This window comes from Acanthaster planci, linkage group LG01 (assembly GCF_054643075.1).
Source record: "Acanthaster planci isolate LZ-2023a linkage group LG01, COTS_SCS, whole genome shotgun sequence".
Classification (NCBI taxonomy): Eukaryota; Metazoa; Echinodermata; class Asteroidea; order Valvatida; family Acanthasteridae; genus Acanthaster; species Acanthaster planci.
In genome coordinates this window covers 24,198,648-24,215,961 of record NC_141777.1, presented here as the reverse complement: position 1 = coordinate 24,215,961, position 17,314 = coordinate 24,198,648, and the positions used below count along the sequence as shown (strand labels likewise).

The 17,314-nt window shown below is 41.1% G+C and overlaps 2 protein-coding genes across 4 annotated transcripts in view; one reads left to right on the top strand and one right to left on the bottom strand.

Moving 5' to 3' along the window:
• Positions 1-1,780: 1,780 nt before the first annotated feature.
• LOC147800580 (2-Hydroxyacid oxidase 1-like) lies at positions 1,781-14,564 on the top strand. Of its 3 annotated transcripts, none has more exons than XM_087136537.1 (9): positions 1,781-2,030; positions 4,269-4,437; positions 7,056-7,207; positions 8,516-8,768; positions 9,251-9,411; positions 9,826-9,917; positions 10,303-10,464; positions 11,074-11,143; positions 12,308-14,564. In XM_087136537.1, exons 2-9 carry the CDS (start codon positions 4,313-4,315, stop codon positions 12,379-12,381), a joined length of 1,089 nt encoding a protein of 362 aa, XP_086992663.1. In that variant the 5' UTR covers positions 1,781-2,030; positions 4,269-4,312; the 3' UTR covers positions 12,382-14,564. The 3 variants fall into 3 exon arrangements, with proteins under 3 accessions (XP_086992663.1, XP_086992665.1, XP_086992656.1); XM_087136539.1 differs by lacking the exon at positions 1,781-2,030 and adding an exon at positions 2,048-2,252 and having other exon boundaries at positions 8,525-8,768; XM_087136530.1 differs by lacking the exon at positions 1,781-2,030 and adding an exon at positions 2,049-2,252.
• LOC147800579 (uncharacterized) overlaps positions 13,672-17,314 on the bottom strand; it is a 21,884-nt gene continuing 18,241 nt past the window's right edge. The window contains exon 18 of the mRNA XM_087136517.1: positions 13,672-16,335. Coding sequence (XP_086992643.1) covers positions 15,595-16,335 — 741 coding nt within the window. The 3' untranslated portion in view covers positions 13,672-15,594. The remainder of the gene's footprint in view (positions 16,336-17,314) is intronic.

Sequence of the window (17,314 nt, the reverse complement as noted above, 5' to 3'; positions counted from 1 at the left end):
AAAATGGCATGTTTGGAACTGGTAAATGGCAGAATTGGGACACAACAAAAAGCAAAATGCGACGGACGACGGGCGACGGCAGATATGGAATTCCATAAGAAACAAAATCAGCCTCACGCAATGCGGACTTGTCATTTCGAAAAAATATCGGGGGCGGGTCAACGGTGAACGGAATGATATACCCATTCTGGATAATAGAAAGTACCAAATTGGAAGCACCTATTTCACTCCAAAACTGAACATATTGTTTCAGTCTCCCTTTAACCGGTAATTCATCGGACTGTAACGGCTCGAATATTGAATCGGTTAGGCAAGCAGGTACCTTGAGAACATCGGGAAAATTATCACAGATAGATACCCTACGTTGACTTAGTGTCTGATCCTGGAGACGGAGTGGCCTTCGTGAAGGGCTGACAGACTGAGGAGTAGGCGTTCCCCGATGGAGCGAGGAGAGTTGATTGGGCAGCTGGTGAGTGCCAGTGGGAGGGGCATCTATGACCGTAGGAACAGAGTGTGGGGCTGACTCTTGGACGAGATTGGAAACGGTTGGACGGCTTGAATCTGGCCTAGTGGCCATACATGACACAGGTGTGACATTGGTCAGCAACAGGCAAGCCTGAAAAAAAATTAAAAGTATAAATCGGAAACAAAAGAGAACAGACATGTGGCGGGGGGGGTGGGATAAACCATATCTGAGAAAACTTTTTGACGTGAAAAAATAACGGATCAGGGAAAACAGTCAACGAATCGACCACACTCGGTAGGTGACCTAAAGGGCATGTATTGGTTTAGAGGAACAATTTATAGTGAAATGCCAGTCAGGACTCAGGAAGAACAAAGAAAGAGAATAATAAGAATGCATGGTATGTCCAAGGTATGGCAGGCCAAACAAAACTAAATTTCTAAAACCTGCTCAACTACACTTCCATGAATGGTCAGTGGTGTATGTTCATTTCCTTTATTTTCCCTAAAGTCCATAATCATTTCTTTTCATGACATTTAACTGCAAAAATGTGTGTCGCACCATTCTACCAACTTATCAACGACTGAAAAGTAACGTTCTGCATTTGTTTCCTCCGACAGATAACCTGAAATCACTGTGTCGTCAGCATATTTAATAATTGAACATTGGTCGTCTGTGCTAACACATTCACTAGTATATAATGAAAACAGGACGGGTGACAGAACGCATCCCTGTGTGACACCAATTCTAATTATACGAACATCTGAGAAGGTATTACACACTTTCACCCTTTGTGGCCTATGCAAGAGAAAATCCTGGATCACCATCAGTTTTTGTGGGTGTACATTTATGTTCACCAATTTCTGAACCAGTAAAAGTGGAACTAGTGTGTTGAATGCGCTAGAGAAATTAATGAGTGTTGAGCTTACGTAGGTTTTAACGTTGTCTAAGTGTGAAAGAGCCCTGTGCGAGTACAAGACGGCGTCCTCAACTCCCGCTTTCTCGATACACAAACTGCATGGGATCTTAGTGCATACTAGATTGTTCCAACAGACGATTCAACAAAATCTTCTCAAAACATTTCATTACGCTTGAAGTCAGAGCCACTGGTCTAAAACCATTCAATTCACCAGGATTTTTCACTTTTTGGATAGGAACAACCCATGAAGTTTCCCCTAATTTCGGGATCAGGCCACTGTCCGAGTAACTGTTCAAACAGCTGTCAGAACACTCCAGCTAATTGTCCCCTTGCCGCGCGTTAAATGTTCGTAGTGATTGTCATGCTGACCTCGAGAATGCGAGCTTTACACCATGCGAAAAGAGTTCCAAGGGCTATCAGTTCGAGGGGGTGTGGACAGACTAGCTGACATATGTACAATACATGTACTACCATCACCATAGGCTCCACGTACGTCAGCCCGTTTTGTGGGCTGGACCACTGGACCGAAGATCGTATAGCGCCGCGGCGCTATACGATCTTTGGGTGGACCATGATACCACTTGTGTGACGTCACACAGAAGATGGACCTCTTGTGATACTGGTGCCCTCATGGACCGCTGCCTGCACGTACGTACATGTACATTGTACTAGTATTTATGTACGTGTACTGTACTAAATACTGGATGGGGTAGATGAACTACTCAAAGTCTCACGTGCGTACGCGCGCGTGCGTGGTTCTTAAAAGATAAGGTGTTCCGACATCTCAAACAGTAGACGAACGGATACGGTGTTGATAACTTTTGGCCGTAAAACTACTGAACGCAGAACTAGGCCTACACCCAAGTACATGTAAGTACATTTTGTAATAAAGAAAGACTAAACGTCGTGCTGTTGCATGCCATGCCGTACTTAATTAAAATGAGTGCGGCAATAGCAAGGCAGGCAGTTGAAAACGCCGAACGCAGTGTCGTGCACTGACAGCGCAGCTTAGGCCTACCCGGCCCCGTCGACGTGCATGCATGACATGGGTAGCCATAATCCGGTCCTCTCCTGCGACTACGGCTTCGAATTGCGATCTATAGAGGCGGCGGTGGATAGCCGTAGCCAGTGGTCGATACTTGTGCATGCTGTATTTACAAGGAGATGCCGCACCGCGTGTTGCCAACATTGAGAGCAACATAAACCGTTGAAAATTTTTCTTGTTTAGGGTTTCTTGGAGATATACCCCACATATACATTTGCAATGGACGTTAGTAATGATACACATGATAAAGCCAAAAGTTGAAGAGTTTTCAAAACTGATATTGAGCCATTTTATGCAACATCGTCATTAGAAGCCAGTATCGATCTTTGACTTGAACTGATTTTTATCGACACCACTAAACCCTAACTAAATTCTACACTCAGAATGATATGAGGCAGAGAGACCCCCCAGCTTTGTGTTGGTCATTGTTTCATTGGAATCTGAGGAATTCTTTTCAGACATCCAGGGCCAATTGGACATGTTAGGGTTCAATTTTTTTATTTTTTTTATCCCTCGGTCTCATTTCTTGCTGGATATGTATACACTATTCAAATATCAACTGGAGTTTCAGTTACTCAATAAATTGCTTTGATAGAATAAAATCACAGCAAACCAGATTTTTAAGTTCGTAAGTCTGGCATAAAAAACTTTTCTAAGCTAATGAATCATCAGAATCAGAATGCCTTTAATTCAACACTGACTTGCCTGGCTTCATACATGTAACTATGTGTTTCACATTCTTGTGAAAACCCCAGTTACAAGAATGATTGATTTGTTTTACAGGAAGACAAGAAATAAACAAATTTTCACTGCTTAAAAAAGGCTACTGCATATTTGATTACATGAGATCATTGACTAACAAATAATCCATCAGACGTCAAGTTTCCATCACAAAAGCTTGTTGGCGTTCCTGTGTATATGACCCTGAACAATAAGCAAAACTAAGTGTACTCTGGAGGCGAGCATCGGTCTGAATAGTCTTAATTCTCTGACACTAAACGAGAGAGGGTGGGCACATGCTAATGGTCTTACATTCAGCTCACTATGGTTACAGAGATACGGGGTAATCTGATCAATACAGGAAGAACGCCAGGCTGGCCCTGGCTAGTAAATTTCTTAATCCATGAACTAGTGTTAATACGTCCTGTTACCCTGTACATTAACATGTACAGTTTTTACAAATTCAAACAGCGTTGAAAACTTGATTTTTAGTGTGGAGTAAATGTAAACGGGTACATCAATTATGGGTGTGACGTCAGTTCGGGGTTTTAACTTTTAGCAAAGGGGTAAATTTACCATTCGTGCTGTGGAATAATGTGCCTGCAGGAGTTCCCAAGTTTTCAACCTGGGAATTATTGTTTAATGATAGTCTCATTGGTCAACAAGAACACAACACAGATTCAGTAGACTTCACATACTGGTTTGATCACTGTTTTTCATTTCGCTTTTTCATCATTGTTTGTTTCCATTCCAGTGCCAATCACAGCTCAGCTTTCATTTGGATGGGGTCAGGAAAACAAAAGGAAAAGATAGGAGCTGTGTTGTGATCGGTCAAGCTGTCACACAGCTGACAGTTATAGAAAATACGTGCTGCAGATTTTCTGCAGTGCAACTTTGGAATTTTCCTTGTTAAATTTCACTTTTTAGGACATATTGCTTTCCCACGGCCGTTGACAGGGAAAATTGGTGTTCTCCGTAATCCTACATGCATATGTAACTCTTTCCCAAAGCAATTCATCTTGGGCACTGTGCATCCGTTGGGTGTTAAAAACAGCATTTCCCACAATGCAACTAGTTGACAATATCATGAATATGGTAATTGCTGTTGTTTCCTCTTTCAGGAACTTGATCCGCCTTACATGCAGTGCCAACGTTCAAGTACATCATGTTAAAAGTAGAGGACTTTGAGAAGTATGCCATGGACAATCTGCCAGGCAGCGTCTTTGACCACGTCCATGATGGCTCTGATGATCAGGACACCCTGAAGGACAACTGCAGGGCTTTTAAGAGGTATGTATCAAATTGGTTTTTTTTTTGGGGGGGGAGGATTTTCACTGTTTGTTTTCAATCAAGTGAATGTTCAAATTGTGCTTAGATTTCTCTTGTGCTTCTTCCATCTGGAAAACTACGTAGTTTTAGTTAGATACCCCCTTCCCTTTCTTGTTAGACCCCCACTTGTTTTCTTAAGTCCCAACTGTAGACAAATTTGAGGAGATGCCACTGCAGTCACACACACGCTGTCAAGCTTGACGCACGCGTGCATTTGGCAGTTCACAGCACTTTGTTCGTTGAAGATGTATGTACATTTTCCATGTAACAGGAATATCACCCATCCGTAAGCATTGCATCACTGCAGTAATGGTTTCTAATTCTGGGTACCAACTTATACTACACTGTATAAATTGTAAAAAGTCCCTGGTCAAACCCCATTTATTTTATTACACAATACTGGCGATTCACTAAAGTGCACCTCCAAGAGTTTACAATGCATTAGCCAATTATAACACATGGAATCTGTCAAGCTTTTCCAAACGCGCATTGGGTTGACAGATTTTGCACCCTGTGATTGGCCAATGTGTTGTAAACTCTTGGAGACACACTATCTTGAAACGGTCGTATGAAGCTACTTTGCAATAAGTGTATCCTTCTTGTTATGTCTGCTAGGAAGTCAGTGATGTTCTGTCTGCTGCATAAACTCCTTTTTGGTTTGTGTTTCTCCTTCTGGACTGTCCTTTTGAAAACTTTTTACAACTTTTTGAAGATTGTCTTGAAAGTTGACTGACCTCGTTGTAAATTTGTTAATGCCTGTTTTCATTCCTATTTCAAATCTTCAATGATACTTTGTTGAATATATATTGTGGAGTTTTAAGCCTGTAGCAGGCCTACATTTGAACCTCATGTGTTTAACCATGCACGATAGTTTTGAGTTTCTAGGCTTACTTTATGACTTCCACTTGTTCAGCTCAGAATATGGCTTTGTGTTCCTGCTTCCCAAAATCTAAAGTCTATCCTGACAAGTCAGGATTTGTGTACCGAACGAGATAAGCTGTACTAAAACCCATCAGTCTATCTGAGGTATGGTGAAAACAATTGGAAGGTGCTATTTGGTTTGGGTAAAATCTTTTGTGTTAACTCCAATACCCACTTCAAATAGTGCCTACATGTGTCTACCATGCTTCAAAAGAGGCTAATGTCCTATGGCCCCCTTGACCACCTCAACTTGCATTCAAGCCCTTCAAACGGTTCTGACTATGAGAAAGTGCAAACTAAACATTTTGCCCCTCAATGTGGTCGAAGGGCTTGAGTGTTGGATGGGTCAAGGGGGTCATGGGAGTTGAGGGGGTTTCAGAAGAGCCCTAATGCGGCCTATAAGATTGTGTGGAATCTTTTTAATCACATTCTCCTACTTTCTTAGTAAAAGAGAATTGTTTAGTAAGTTATTTCTTTAGTTAGGTAAATTTTCAGTCGAGGTTATAACCTAAAACTCCATGGTTTCAAAGTTCACACTTGTGTTGGTTTCAGTTATTGGTTTTTAGTTTTAGTCCTGATGGTTTGGGCTTTTCATATTTACTCTTATTTTTGGTTCAGTTTGAAGTAGTAACTTGCCGTCAGAATTCTTGAGAAATTCTTTTTTGCTGTTTTTGTTTGAAATCTAGAATTGTGGGAGTCCATTTATCCAGTTCCTTGCAACCATTTTGTTTCCTCATTTAGAGTCTTACGTTTGTGAAACACACATATTCCTCCATAGTGAGCAAGTTTTCTGGCTGCAAACGTTTCAAAGTGCCTTTAGATATGTATGTAGAGGCACGTGAGTATTTTCTTGCACCTGTTCAAAGTACTCAGATTTCTACCCACAGACCGAAACCCGAAATGCTCATCCTATTCAGAATTTATTTTTTTACAAGGAGTTTGTAATTGACTGCATACATGTACTGCACTCTATGTGCTGACTTTAGAAAATGATAGACTACTTTCCTCCAATAGCAGCAGTGGCTGCAGTGAAATTTCCAGAATGGTTGAATACCGGTATTAGTCTTTTTGTCCCCAGCAGTAAAAAAGATCCAGTAAAGACCCTTTTGTGCTGTTGAAATCTCTTTTTTTCTCCAATAAATTTCTGGGTTGTGTTTCTTGTGCCAACTTCTGTGCAATGTAATGTGGAGGGCATTCCATCCAAACAGCCCCCATCGGTATCACTCCTTTGCCCAGAGGAGACCAGTGCTCCTCATACAATGGATAGTCATCAATTTTGTAGTTGCTTGAAGTTAATATTTGCCAGGATGCAGGAGTAGGAACTGCTTTGGAGGTACATGTATTTTTCGCCTTGCAGGAACCTTTTTGCTTTGAAAGGCTTCATTCTGGCCTCTCATTTTGTGAGCAGGTTAATAATTTTTCCTAAAGAAAAGGATAACCATTCTTAGGAGCAAATGTAAAATGTAGTCTTTATTGGAGGCACTATTTTCAAATAGTTTGTTTTGTTTTTCAAGGTAAAAATAACTTCCGTTTTTTAATACATGTAGTTGTACAGTATAATTAGAGCTGATTCCTTGCTTTATTTAAGGGAAGACTTTTTCATGAAGTGCAGTTTGTTGCAAAGTGTCTGATTTTGCAAGCTTTTTCCCCTCATTCAGATACCGTATTCGTCCACGGGTCCTGAGGGATGTCTCAAAGAGGGACCTATCAGTAACCATGCTCGGCCACCGGGTCCAATTCCCCATCGGCATTGCCCCTTCTGCCTTGCATAAATTGGCCTGCAGTGATGGGGAACTGGCAACGGCCAAAGGTATTGTGAGATAGCCCGTGGGGCTTATGTGACTTAGCCTCCAGAATGTGGTAGACATGATTTTCTTTATTCTGCAGGTGCAGGGGATTCACCAGTGTTAATGTTTATGATCACCCATTGTTTGTGATGACCTGTCAGACAATCACTTCACCCATATTGGCTGTGAGGTATTCTAACACACCTCTTGTTGGTTCTTGTCGTGGTTGGTTGAAATACAGTCCTGTGTGGTTCACTGATATTCATGTAGGTTAGTACATGAACTCCGCGTCAACTTGTATTGGATACGCACGAAAACATCGCACAGGCATGAATTCTAGAGAATAGTTTCCCGGGCAGTCATTAGTCTTTGCAGTTTTTGACTCGTTAAAGTAAAGGTTACTGAGGCTCAAAACAAAAAGTGACAGGCATATGCGGCCATGGATTACGATAACTCAGTCAAAAACCGTACCACGGAAAGCTCCATGAAGTGATTCTTAAATTTTTGAATTGCTTTTTAGTTAAAAATACAGAATTAAAACACTTAAAACCCTGAAGGAATTGTTTTCCTACAGTAGTTTGAGGAACCTGTGAGTGACTAGAAGAGGGTCCTGGAGGTCCTAGCTGAACCCTCTTCCGGTCAGTCATAGTCCCTAGTGGTAAAAGACGTGCACTAGTGAGCATAGTGCCAGTCCATGTGTGTGAAATATTGCTTATGGGTACAAAATTGGATAATATTTCTTCTCTCAGCTGAAAAGCTATGCCCCATCCATCCATTTAGTCTTTCAATCAGGAATTGGACAAGGAAAAAAAAATTAAAATAATGGACCAAACTTGATGAAATACCCCTCCCTCCTTCCTGGGCTCTCGACAAATTGAACCACAGACTACATAGGAGTTGAATATTGGGAACAAACAAATTTGATCACAGGGCAAGTAGCTTGTAAAAATTACTGGACTGGAACAAATTTTACAATACAGACAAACTAGGGCAGCAAAAGGTGTGACACACACTGTGCCTGCTCACTTATCAAGGAGCCAAGTGTGGTATTTCCCAAAAAATAGGTCATTGGGAAACAAAGAGTCTGCTGAAGAATGCGCTTCATTTTCTGAGGGAGAATTACGAGCTGGCTTATTAAGCTTAATCATTTTGAATGAAACTTTTGGAATGATTCGTAGATTATTGTTATAAACACACTAGACTGCCCCACTTTGTACTGGTATTGATGCTGTGAGACCACTGTCAAAATCACCGGCTGAAGTCCACTGGTCCAGGGAATATATCAACCCCTGAGTTCATACATGTGCACCCTGTCTTGTATTCCCAACAAGCTGCAACAGCTATGGGAACCATAATGATCCTCAGCACCTATGCTACCAGCAGCATTGAAGAGGTGGCAATGGCAGCACCTGGGGCTCATCTCTGGTTCCAGTTGTACATCTTAACTGACCGCAAACGCACAGAGCAACTCGTACAAAGGGCCGAGAGCGCAGGATACAAGGCCTTAGTTGTCACAGTAGACTATCCCTATGCTGCTAAGAAACTGAGCGAAGAGAGACATGGAGGCTTCAACCCAAAAGTTAGGTGTGTACTGCTTAGTGGAATAATTGCCTCTCCGAGGTAAATGAGCTGGCCCCATTAGAAGTTACCAGAACAGGCATGTGGACAAAAATCAAGATGTGAGAAATTCTATCTGGCCATCCATAATGTCTCTGTAGCAGCTCAAGTCTTTTACGATCTAGCATTTGGTCACACTTGACCAAAGCCACACTTTTAAACAAAATCAAGAGTTCATGGCAAAACCCAGTATAAAAAAAGGCATTAAGACTGCATGTCGATCCATGGTAAGTTGAAGTGGATAGCTAATCCCAGCAAAATGCTGCAAAGTTGGGATGAGATTTTGATAAATTTTTCAGATAGAGTTAGAATAATGTCCATGGAAAATTGTCCATTCAGAGATTACATTTTCAACTTTTGGGTTTTTTTTGGGGGGGGTTCAAAGTACATTTACAGCATTTTTTAGGAAGACCTAAGATGTCAGGATATGACTTTGAATTTCTGAGCAGCTTCCCCAACTTTGAGGGAGCTTCCTTCAACTCTCAGCGAAGTACAGGATATCTAGCATCCTACAACTCATCTGAAATCTCTCCTTCCGTTACATGGGCTGATATACAGTGGCTACGGTCTCTGACAAAATTACCAGTTATTGTCAAGGGAATCCTCACAGGTATGTTAATTTATTTGGTCCAATTCTTGGAACTTGTAAACTGAAAATGTGGCTCTGCAAATCATGCATGCTATCAAGTGAAAGTCAGTTGATACCAGTTGCATGCAGCATGATAACATGGCACTTTATAGACAAGGAATCTGTTTGTGCCATTAACTTGAAGCAGAACTTTTTGTTCTCAACAATTTTGGAGTAACAGACACTCCCTGGAAGCAGGCTCAGTCAATTACTTGATTCTGCCTAGCCCTGGGATTTCATTTCTGTAAAAATTATAGGAGTTGGTTTCAAATGCATGTATCTGTAAATGTGGAGCCTTACCGCAAAAATTAAAGTATTCCACTTTTATGGAACTGGTAAGATGTGTTTCGTAACTTTAATGAATGAATTTGTTTAACAGGATTTATTGTTTGTTAGGGGAGGGTGCTCTTGAAGCAGTGGCTAACGGAGTAGATGGAATCATTGTTTCAAATCACGGTGGAAGACAGTTAGATGGCGTGCCAGCAACTGTAAGTCACAAATATCCAACCTAACAGTGGCTGCTTATACATGTACCAAGTTTGCATGAAGTTCCTTGTTTTGTTTTTATTTCATTCAGTCCTTTTCCCTCTATTTAACATGCACTTCTTGTATTTCTGTCTTAAACTGCCAACATTATCATGTATTTCCTGTAGTGAATAAAAGGATTTCTCAAGAAGCCCCCAGGCACTTTAACTCACATTAAGCCTAAGAAACTTGTAGAGAGGAGCCGTGGCGAGGAGCAGTTGCAGTTTAAGCCGGGGGAGGAAAACCCCAGATGACTATTCTGGGTAAAATCAGGGACTGACCCAACCCACATGTGAAGGTGAGAAAAGGACCACTATGCCAACCTTATTTCTCATGTAATCCGTACAGATTGATGTTCTGCCGGAGGTGTTGGCGGCAACTCGTGGTTCCAATGTGGAGTTGTATTTGGATGGCGGTATTCGCCAGGGTACCGATGTCCTGAAAGCACTTGCCCTGGGTGCCAGGGCAGTGTTCATTGGCCGACCTGCGTGGTGGGGCTTGACCTATAAGGTGTGTTTGTCTGTCTGTTAGTTATCTATTTGTATGCATGACTTTGGTTTGGATTTTAGTGTACAGGGTGTGGGTTTTAAACTCCGGCTCCCTGTTCCTCCTTTTTATGAAGGAGTGCCTAGATTGCTGCTTTTCACTAACTGTCTAATTAGGCACACCTGAGCTTTCTTAACACTGCGGTTGGACAATGTTGGAAGCAGTTTGTCAAAGTCTTAGCGCTCTGAAAGCTTTGTTCGCAACAAGCACTCTCCAACATTACCACAAGTACACTAAAATTTGATTTCAGTTCCTTCAAATGATACCACACAAAGGCACTTTGACAGTGCTCAGTATCTTGTCATACTTCCTTGAAAATGATCATGCAAAAATTGCAAATGAGAGACATTCACAGCAGTCAGAGATTTCAAGAATGAGTGGCACGAAGGATCCTCCTGCTGTTTGTGATGTGGTCTGTGTATAAGTAGTGTGCAGAGCTGTCTCACACTTCAGGCCATTATGATTCTTGCAGCACTACAGTGACATGTCAGGGGCAGTGAAAAATGAAGTGATTCGGATGTGGAGCAATTTATCACAAACTGTAGAAGGATTTACAGTCTTTTTTTTTTCCAGGGTGAGGAAGGAGTTTGCAAAGTCCTTCAGATCCTCAGGGATGAGTTTGACCTAGCATTGGCCTTGTCTGGTATGTAACCAGTCTTTAATACGAAACATTCCATGCACTCTGTTCAGTGTACACGAACCCTCCCATGTGCACAAATTCTCTTATATTCTAGGCTAGAGAGACCATGACATGGTATAAGGCTTAAAGTGTTATGGACTTTGTGCAGGAACATTTCTGACACTGGCTAGCGTCGGTGTACATGTACGATACTTCCCTGATACACAGTTGTTAACCCCTTCTCGGGAGGAATTTCTTTCCGAAAGCCGACTCCAAGAATTCCAGCCTCACTTGGCCACGAAGGCCAGCTGCCAAACCGCAGATTCTCAGTTTGTGGCCCAGCGTGCTCTGCTTGCTTTGAATTACACGGTGAAAAGGCTGATTGTTCAGTGGCATGGGGCTCTACTCAAGCTTCCACTTTCCCGTTGCCTCTTTTCAAAGTTGGGACTATTGTGAAGCTGGTGATTATGATGCAAAATCATTTTTTTCATTTTTGGGCTACACACAAAGACCAATTACCATATACACAAGAGCCAGGGTCTGCCTTCTTTCACCGTGTTCGCTCGAGCGTGGGCCGAGAACAATAGCTGAAAAGCGGGCTGAAGATCTCAATTTTTAGGGCGGCTATAGCTGCCTCTCGGTGCAAAAAGGGGTTAAATGTTGAAAGGCGATAAAGTGCAAATATGACAAAGGTACTTGTCTATTTCCCTTCACTGCAACTCGCATTTCCTGGAATGTCACACAGAACCCAGGTAAGGCAAGATGCGCAGGTGAACTAAAGAGAAATATAAACACCTCAAACTTGGACTCACCTGCAGTAATTGACGGTTGATAGGAAAATACATGTAGTCTGTTTTGTTGGATGTCATTTTACTATTGGTTTTTTTTGCCCTTCACCGGTAAACATAAATAAATGCTGTATACTCAATGTTGTCCGATGTCATGTGAAAATATTCATGAGCTTACCAGGGTTGGACTCAACCCCATGAACACCTGCTTACCAGTGTACCACTTGATCATGATCATCAAGCTTGTCAGTGTCAGTGGGCTTAATCGAATCAGATGATGAAGAGCTGGTACCTCACCAGTAGATGTATCAGATGTTAATTTTGCGTGGGGGAATAAAACAGAAACAGTTCATGTTCTTGTGACAGGTCATCAAAGGTAATCTCTCCGATTTGCTCCTAGGCTGTGCTTCAGTCCGTGACCTTGCCCCCTCCATGGTGGTACCGGGACCTGATGTTGGAGATGCTAGATTGTGAGAGCTAGTGGTTATTGTGGAAAAAAGTCTGGTTTGACAGTAATTGTACCTGTAAAGGAACCAGGTATTAAAACGGGTGTATCCGGCACCTAATCAGGTGCCTTTCAAAATCTGATCGATCTGAGATGATTTTTTTTTGTATACCACATTTAGAATTCCAAGTATGATAAAAAGTACTCGTAAACAATCAGGGGTAAAAATAGAATATTTCAAGTTATACGTTTATCAATAATAAACTATAGTTTGGGGCTGACGAAACTGAATGCGTACCCTTTTATAGAATTGCACTATTTGTTCTTGGTTATGTGGTTGTTTCATACACTTCAGGCATACATGTATTTCTGTCAGGCAAAGATGGCAAAAGTTTCCAGTGTGTCAGTCAACAATTAGACTGAGAGTCAGATACCAGTCCACTTTACTTTTATACCCGATTCCCTTGTTTTTTTCTAAAATTGGCCTTTTTTAAGCAGGTTCTCTCTCACAGTGCATTGGAAACATTTCAGCAGTAATTGGTCACCATTTACAGTCCCCGGATGTGATACGAGGGGCTCCACCTAAATCATACATGTAGGTGTCCTGTAGTTTCTCGAGATTTTCATTCTGTTTATACTGGAAACTTTAAATGTATAGTTCATCAGCTTTGGTCAGAAAGCAGATTTGTATTCTACCCATGTTGAAACCCACATGTAGGGACAATATAGGTGATGTATTAATTTTTTCATGTTTTTTAAAAACAGTTGAACAAGGAAGCAAATGGTCATGTCTTGATGTTAGTATTGCAATGTACCACTAGACTTGTGATCTGAATATTTCCATTCATGTTTTCCAGATGCGTATATTCCAATCAGTGCTGTAATTGGCCATAAACTTGTATACAACCGGTCACTGCCTCGTCAAAAGATGAAATGAGCAGTTCCTATGGGCCTACTCAGGTCTTAAATGCAGTCTGGAAAAAATAAACAGAATTGTTTAACTTACATGTATTATGTATGAATATCAGAATGGGATGTAATTTGATTTAAATTATAATAACTATTATATATTTATTGTAATTTGATAATTATTTTTGAGTATCAAAGATTTTTAGTCTATCTAACTTATTTGAAGAAATGCCATAAAAGAATATATACTTATGGGGAAATTCGAAATACATGTATACCAAGCTGAAAGAAACTTGATCTTACATTTAAATGAATTTTTACATTTCTTGCAAAGCAGCGAGCTTTATCGAGGTTCTTCTGCAACTGTGTAAAAAATGGTATTATCTTAAATAAAGGAAATAACATACACGAAAGTAAAAAGATATATATGTAAATTGTGATCTTTAATTTTTACAAATGGAATATTTGCTCATAGCTCACTGTACTGAAGGGAAGTGCATGAAGTACACATGAAGAGTTTGGATGCAAATACATGTAGTGATGAGGCCATTTAAACAAACATTGGAAAAACATATCTACCTCAAGTATTATTTTTACTACAATTAATATGGACAGTCGGTATTTGTGCACCAAGTACCGAGCTGTGTATGTTCAAAGATTCCAACATATGAAGTAGTCAAGTCAGTGACTGCCAAACACCTTTCTTATGCACATGGAATATGGGACAAACCAATAACCTGTTAATAATGTGCAACCCAGAAACCCCTTTGATCCACAATGTTCATAGCTATGGCATGTGTCTCTCTCTAATGCTGGGAGATTAGAAATGAAGACATCAAATGCTTTTGATGAGAATGCCATGCCCTTGGCAGAACATTTGTAAGAAATCATAGCTTCAGTTGACTTAAATTTGACCATATACATGTTGTGAAGAATACATGGACTGAATGTGTCATACGTGTAAAAAAAAAAATTTGTGGGCTTCAAAAGTCCTGTTTAAAAATTGACAAAATTCTCCTTTGATTACATGTATTTCTATTTCAGTGAATGTACAAGCAATACGTGTAAATGTACTGGTGCTATATTTGTGATTGATTTTGTGTACAAAACTTATTTTGTCTTTGGTGTGGATTGGGATCAGGAATAGATGTTTCAACCATCTAATAATGCTTCTAGATTCATTGTCCGTGGATCCTTTTGATCTTCCTTTTTGTACAATACGGGGGGGGGTACAACTGACTTGTTGGCAAGTACAATGTATCAGGCTATGTACTAATAAAGTATTCAATAGGCCTTACCTTGACATCACAGCCTTGTTTAGTCTCTTAATTTAGATTCCTTTCATAACCAATGAAACTTACAAAAGGGACATTGTCAACAGGTGCCTTCGTTTTTTAAAGTTCACAACACACTACCATACACTTGTTAATCATCACAGATCCAGTCCTGTGTTAATTGCTGTGAATACACACAGGTTGGGAAATACTATTTTTCTGATAGGGAAGATGGGATAGACAGTGAAATACACTGTAGTTTACCATATGACTTTTATACTATTATTAACATGATTATAAACAAAAGTGATCAAATATAACCCATAACCCTTTCTTAAAAGTCTGAAACGTAACATTTGAGAGTCTATAATACATTACATGTACATTGTAACTTAATTCAAGAAAGTACATGTACAATACATGTATACATATACTTCATGTACATCAACTTGGACGGAATAGACATTCAGACAACAAGCAACATTACTTCTGACAAGGAAACCAAACCTGAACTCCTTTGCTTACACTCAACTTCCCACTAACACTAGATCCAACTACACAGTACCCTTATTAGCACACTTCTTGAATGGCTAGCTCTGAAGTCTGTTTTTTCATCTTAGTTGAGCAAAATGAAAAAGTGGAATGTTTATGCTCTAGTTAATCCATGGACAGCTGCTGTATGGCAAATGCTTGCCTGTGTACTGAGATACGCTGGTTTTTCACATGGCTTTAAAATGATAAAGGGGAAGTGTACCTCATGCACACACAGTGCTTTAGGAATCATGACAACCCTGCCCAACCACACCTGGTCCTGAAAATGGCAAGCCACTCCTGTAGTTCTCCATTCACAAAAGGATCACTCCTCAAACAATGATGCAGGTTTTTGTGCACATTCAAATGAAAACTGGCCTGCCCGCACACTCTCTGCTCTAATTTTGATGTGTACACCAGTGTTAATCTTTCCACTTCTCTAGAGCTGGCAACACAGTGCTGTCTAGAGTTCCTGTCTGGTGTCCATACTGCTCCCTGTGGTGAGTTGACTATATTGTTCAGGCCTTTTCACTCTGTTTCCTTCTCGTTTCTTCCTGCTTCCTTGGAGCCATCTTCTGCATTCTCCAATTTGATGGTTGAGCCTGCTGCTTTTTTTCCATCATCGGCCTCAGGTTTGACCTGCTGAGTCCCATTTGACTGGAGTATGGCCTGCTTCTCTGCCTGTGTCTGTCCCTCTTCATTTGTCTGGGTGACCACTGCCTTCTCGTCATTCTTATTATCAATGATTGTCTGTCCCTCTCCAGTCTGAGGGACATCTTTTTGAGATGAGCCTTCATCAACAACAGCTGTCTGGCCTTCCTCAGTCTGTGGGACAGATTTCCGGGATGAATCTTCATCAACGTTTTCTGCAACTTTATCTTCGGGGCCACTCTTTTCACTACTTCTAGTTCCTTGAGCGACATTCATGTTTGGTTGTACCTCAGAAGTATCCACACCCCCAGCTGACTTTTCGCGCACCACACTCCCGTCTCTGTTATCAGTCCCTCGCGATGTGCTGATGATCTCTTGGGAGTCTGGCTTTTCTTGCGTTTCATGTGCCTTTGGGTCCTCCGTCTTCAGCGAGGTTTGTGAGTCTGTTTTCAGGATCCGTGGAGTTCCTGATATCCTTTTCTCTTTCTTTTCAACGGAGGGCTTGCGAGATGTTTTGTTCGGTGAACTCAGTGCTACTTTGGAGCCCAGTACTGGTCTCTTCCCCTTGGACGGGCTCTGCCTGATGGCACTTGGTTTCCCACCAGAAGATGGGGGAGTCTAAGAGGAAAAAACCAGGAAAAAATGGCGGTGTTCACCCAAAGTGGCAAAAAGAATGACACTAGAGGCAGGCTTATCGGCATTAATTCATCAAGAATTTGAAAGGGCAGCTATCCATACCAAGTGCTGTAAGATTACAGCCGACAATTAGTTGTTGCCTAAAAATGGTCACAATTTCACCACCACAAAACAATTTTTATTCATGCATTAAACTGCTCCTAGCATTCAACAAAATTTCAGTATTCCAAAACATCTGGGCTAACCACTTGCTGCCCAGGTTTCCGGAACTGGACTCCTTGGGTTTATATGCAAAGCCAGGGAGCCCGAAATCAGACAAGAGCGCTGGGCCTTGAAACAAAAGACCGTACTCGGAACAAAAGACCAAGCTGCTGCGAATTGCCAACATTTTTTCAGTTGCAAACAGCGGAGGAAATCCGTCATTGTTTTGAAAGATTATACCGCCGTTTGTGGCATTCAGCGCGAGCGGATTACCACCGGGGACAAAACGCTCCAGTGATGAGCGATACAATACCGCTGCATGCTAATCTGGCCCCTATTGAAAAGACGCCAGCAGTGCACCGTACCAGTTTCGGGAACAAAAGAAAATTACATAACACCACCCAATCTGGGCTCTTTTACAAGGCGGCAGGCCCGGCTTAAATACTCGGGCGTCAACAGATGTTGTCTGTTAGATTAGAGTAGTCACCAGACAGTCATTCATGTGGGTGTAAACGTCCAGTAAATGAAGTTATAAATTTTTTAAGAATTTTGAAAACTGAAAAAAGATGAAAAATTACCCAGCCCAGCAGAATCAACATAGATAAATGGGCCTGGCTCGAAGTGGTTAAAATACAAATCTGCAAGGAAATATTTTACTATTAGGTTTTCTTCTTAACCAATGTTGTCTGAGAGCTTGCAAGGAAAAAAGTCACAGTCTAATTACCCAGGTTAGACTCCAACCCCAAACCCTCCTTTTTGT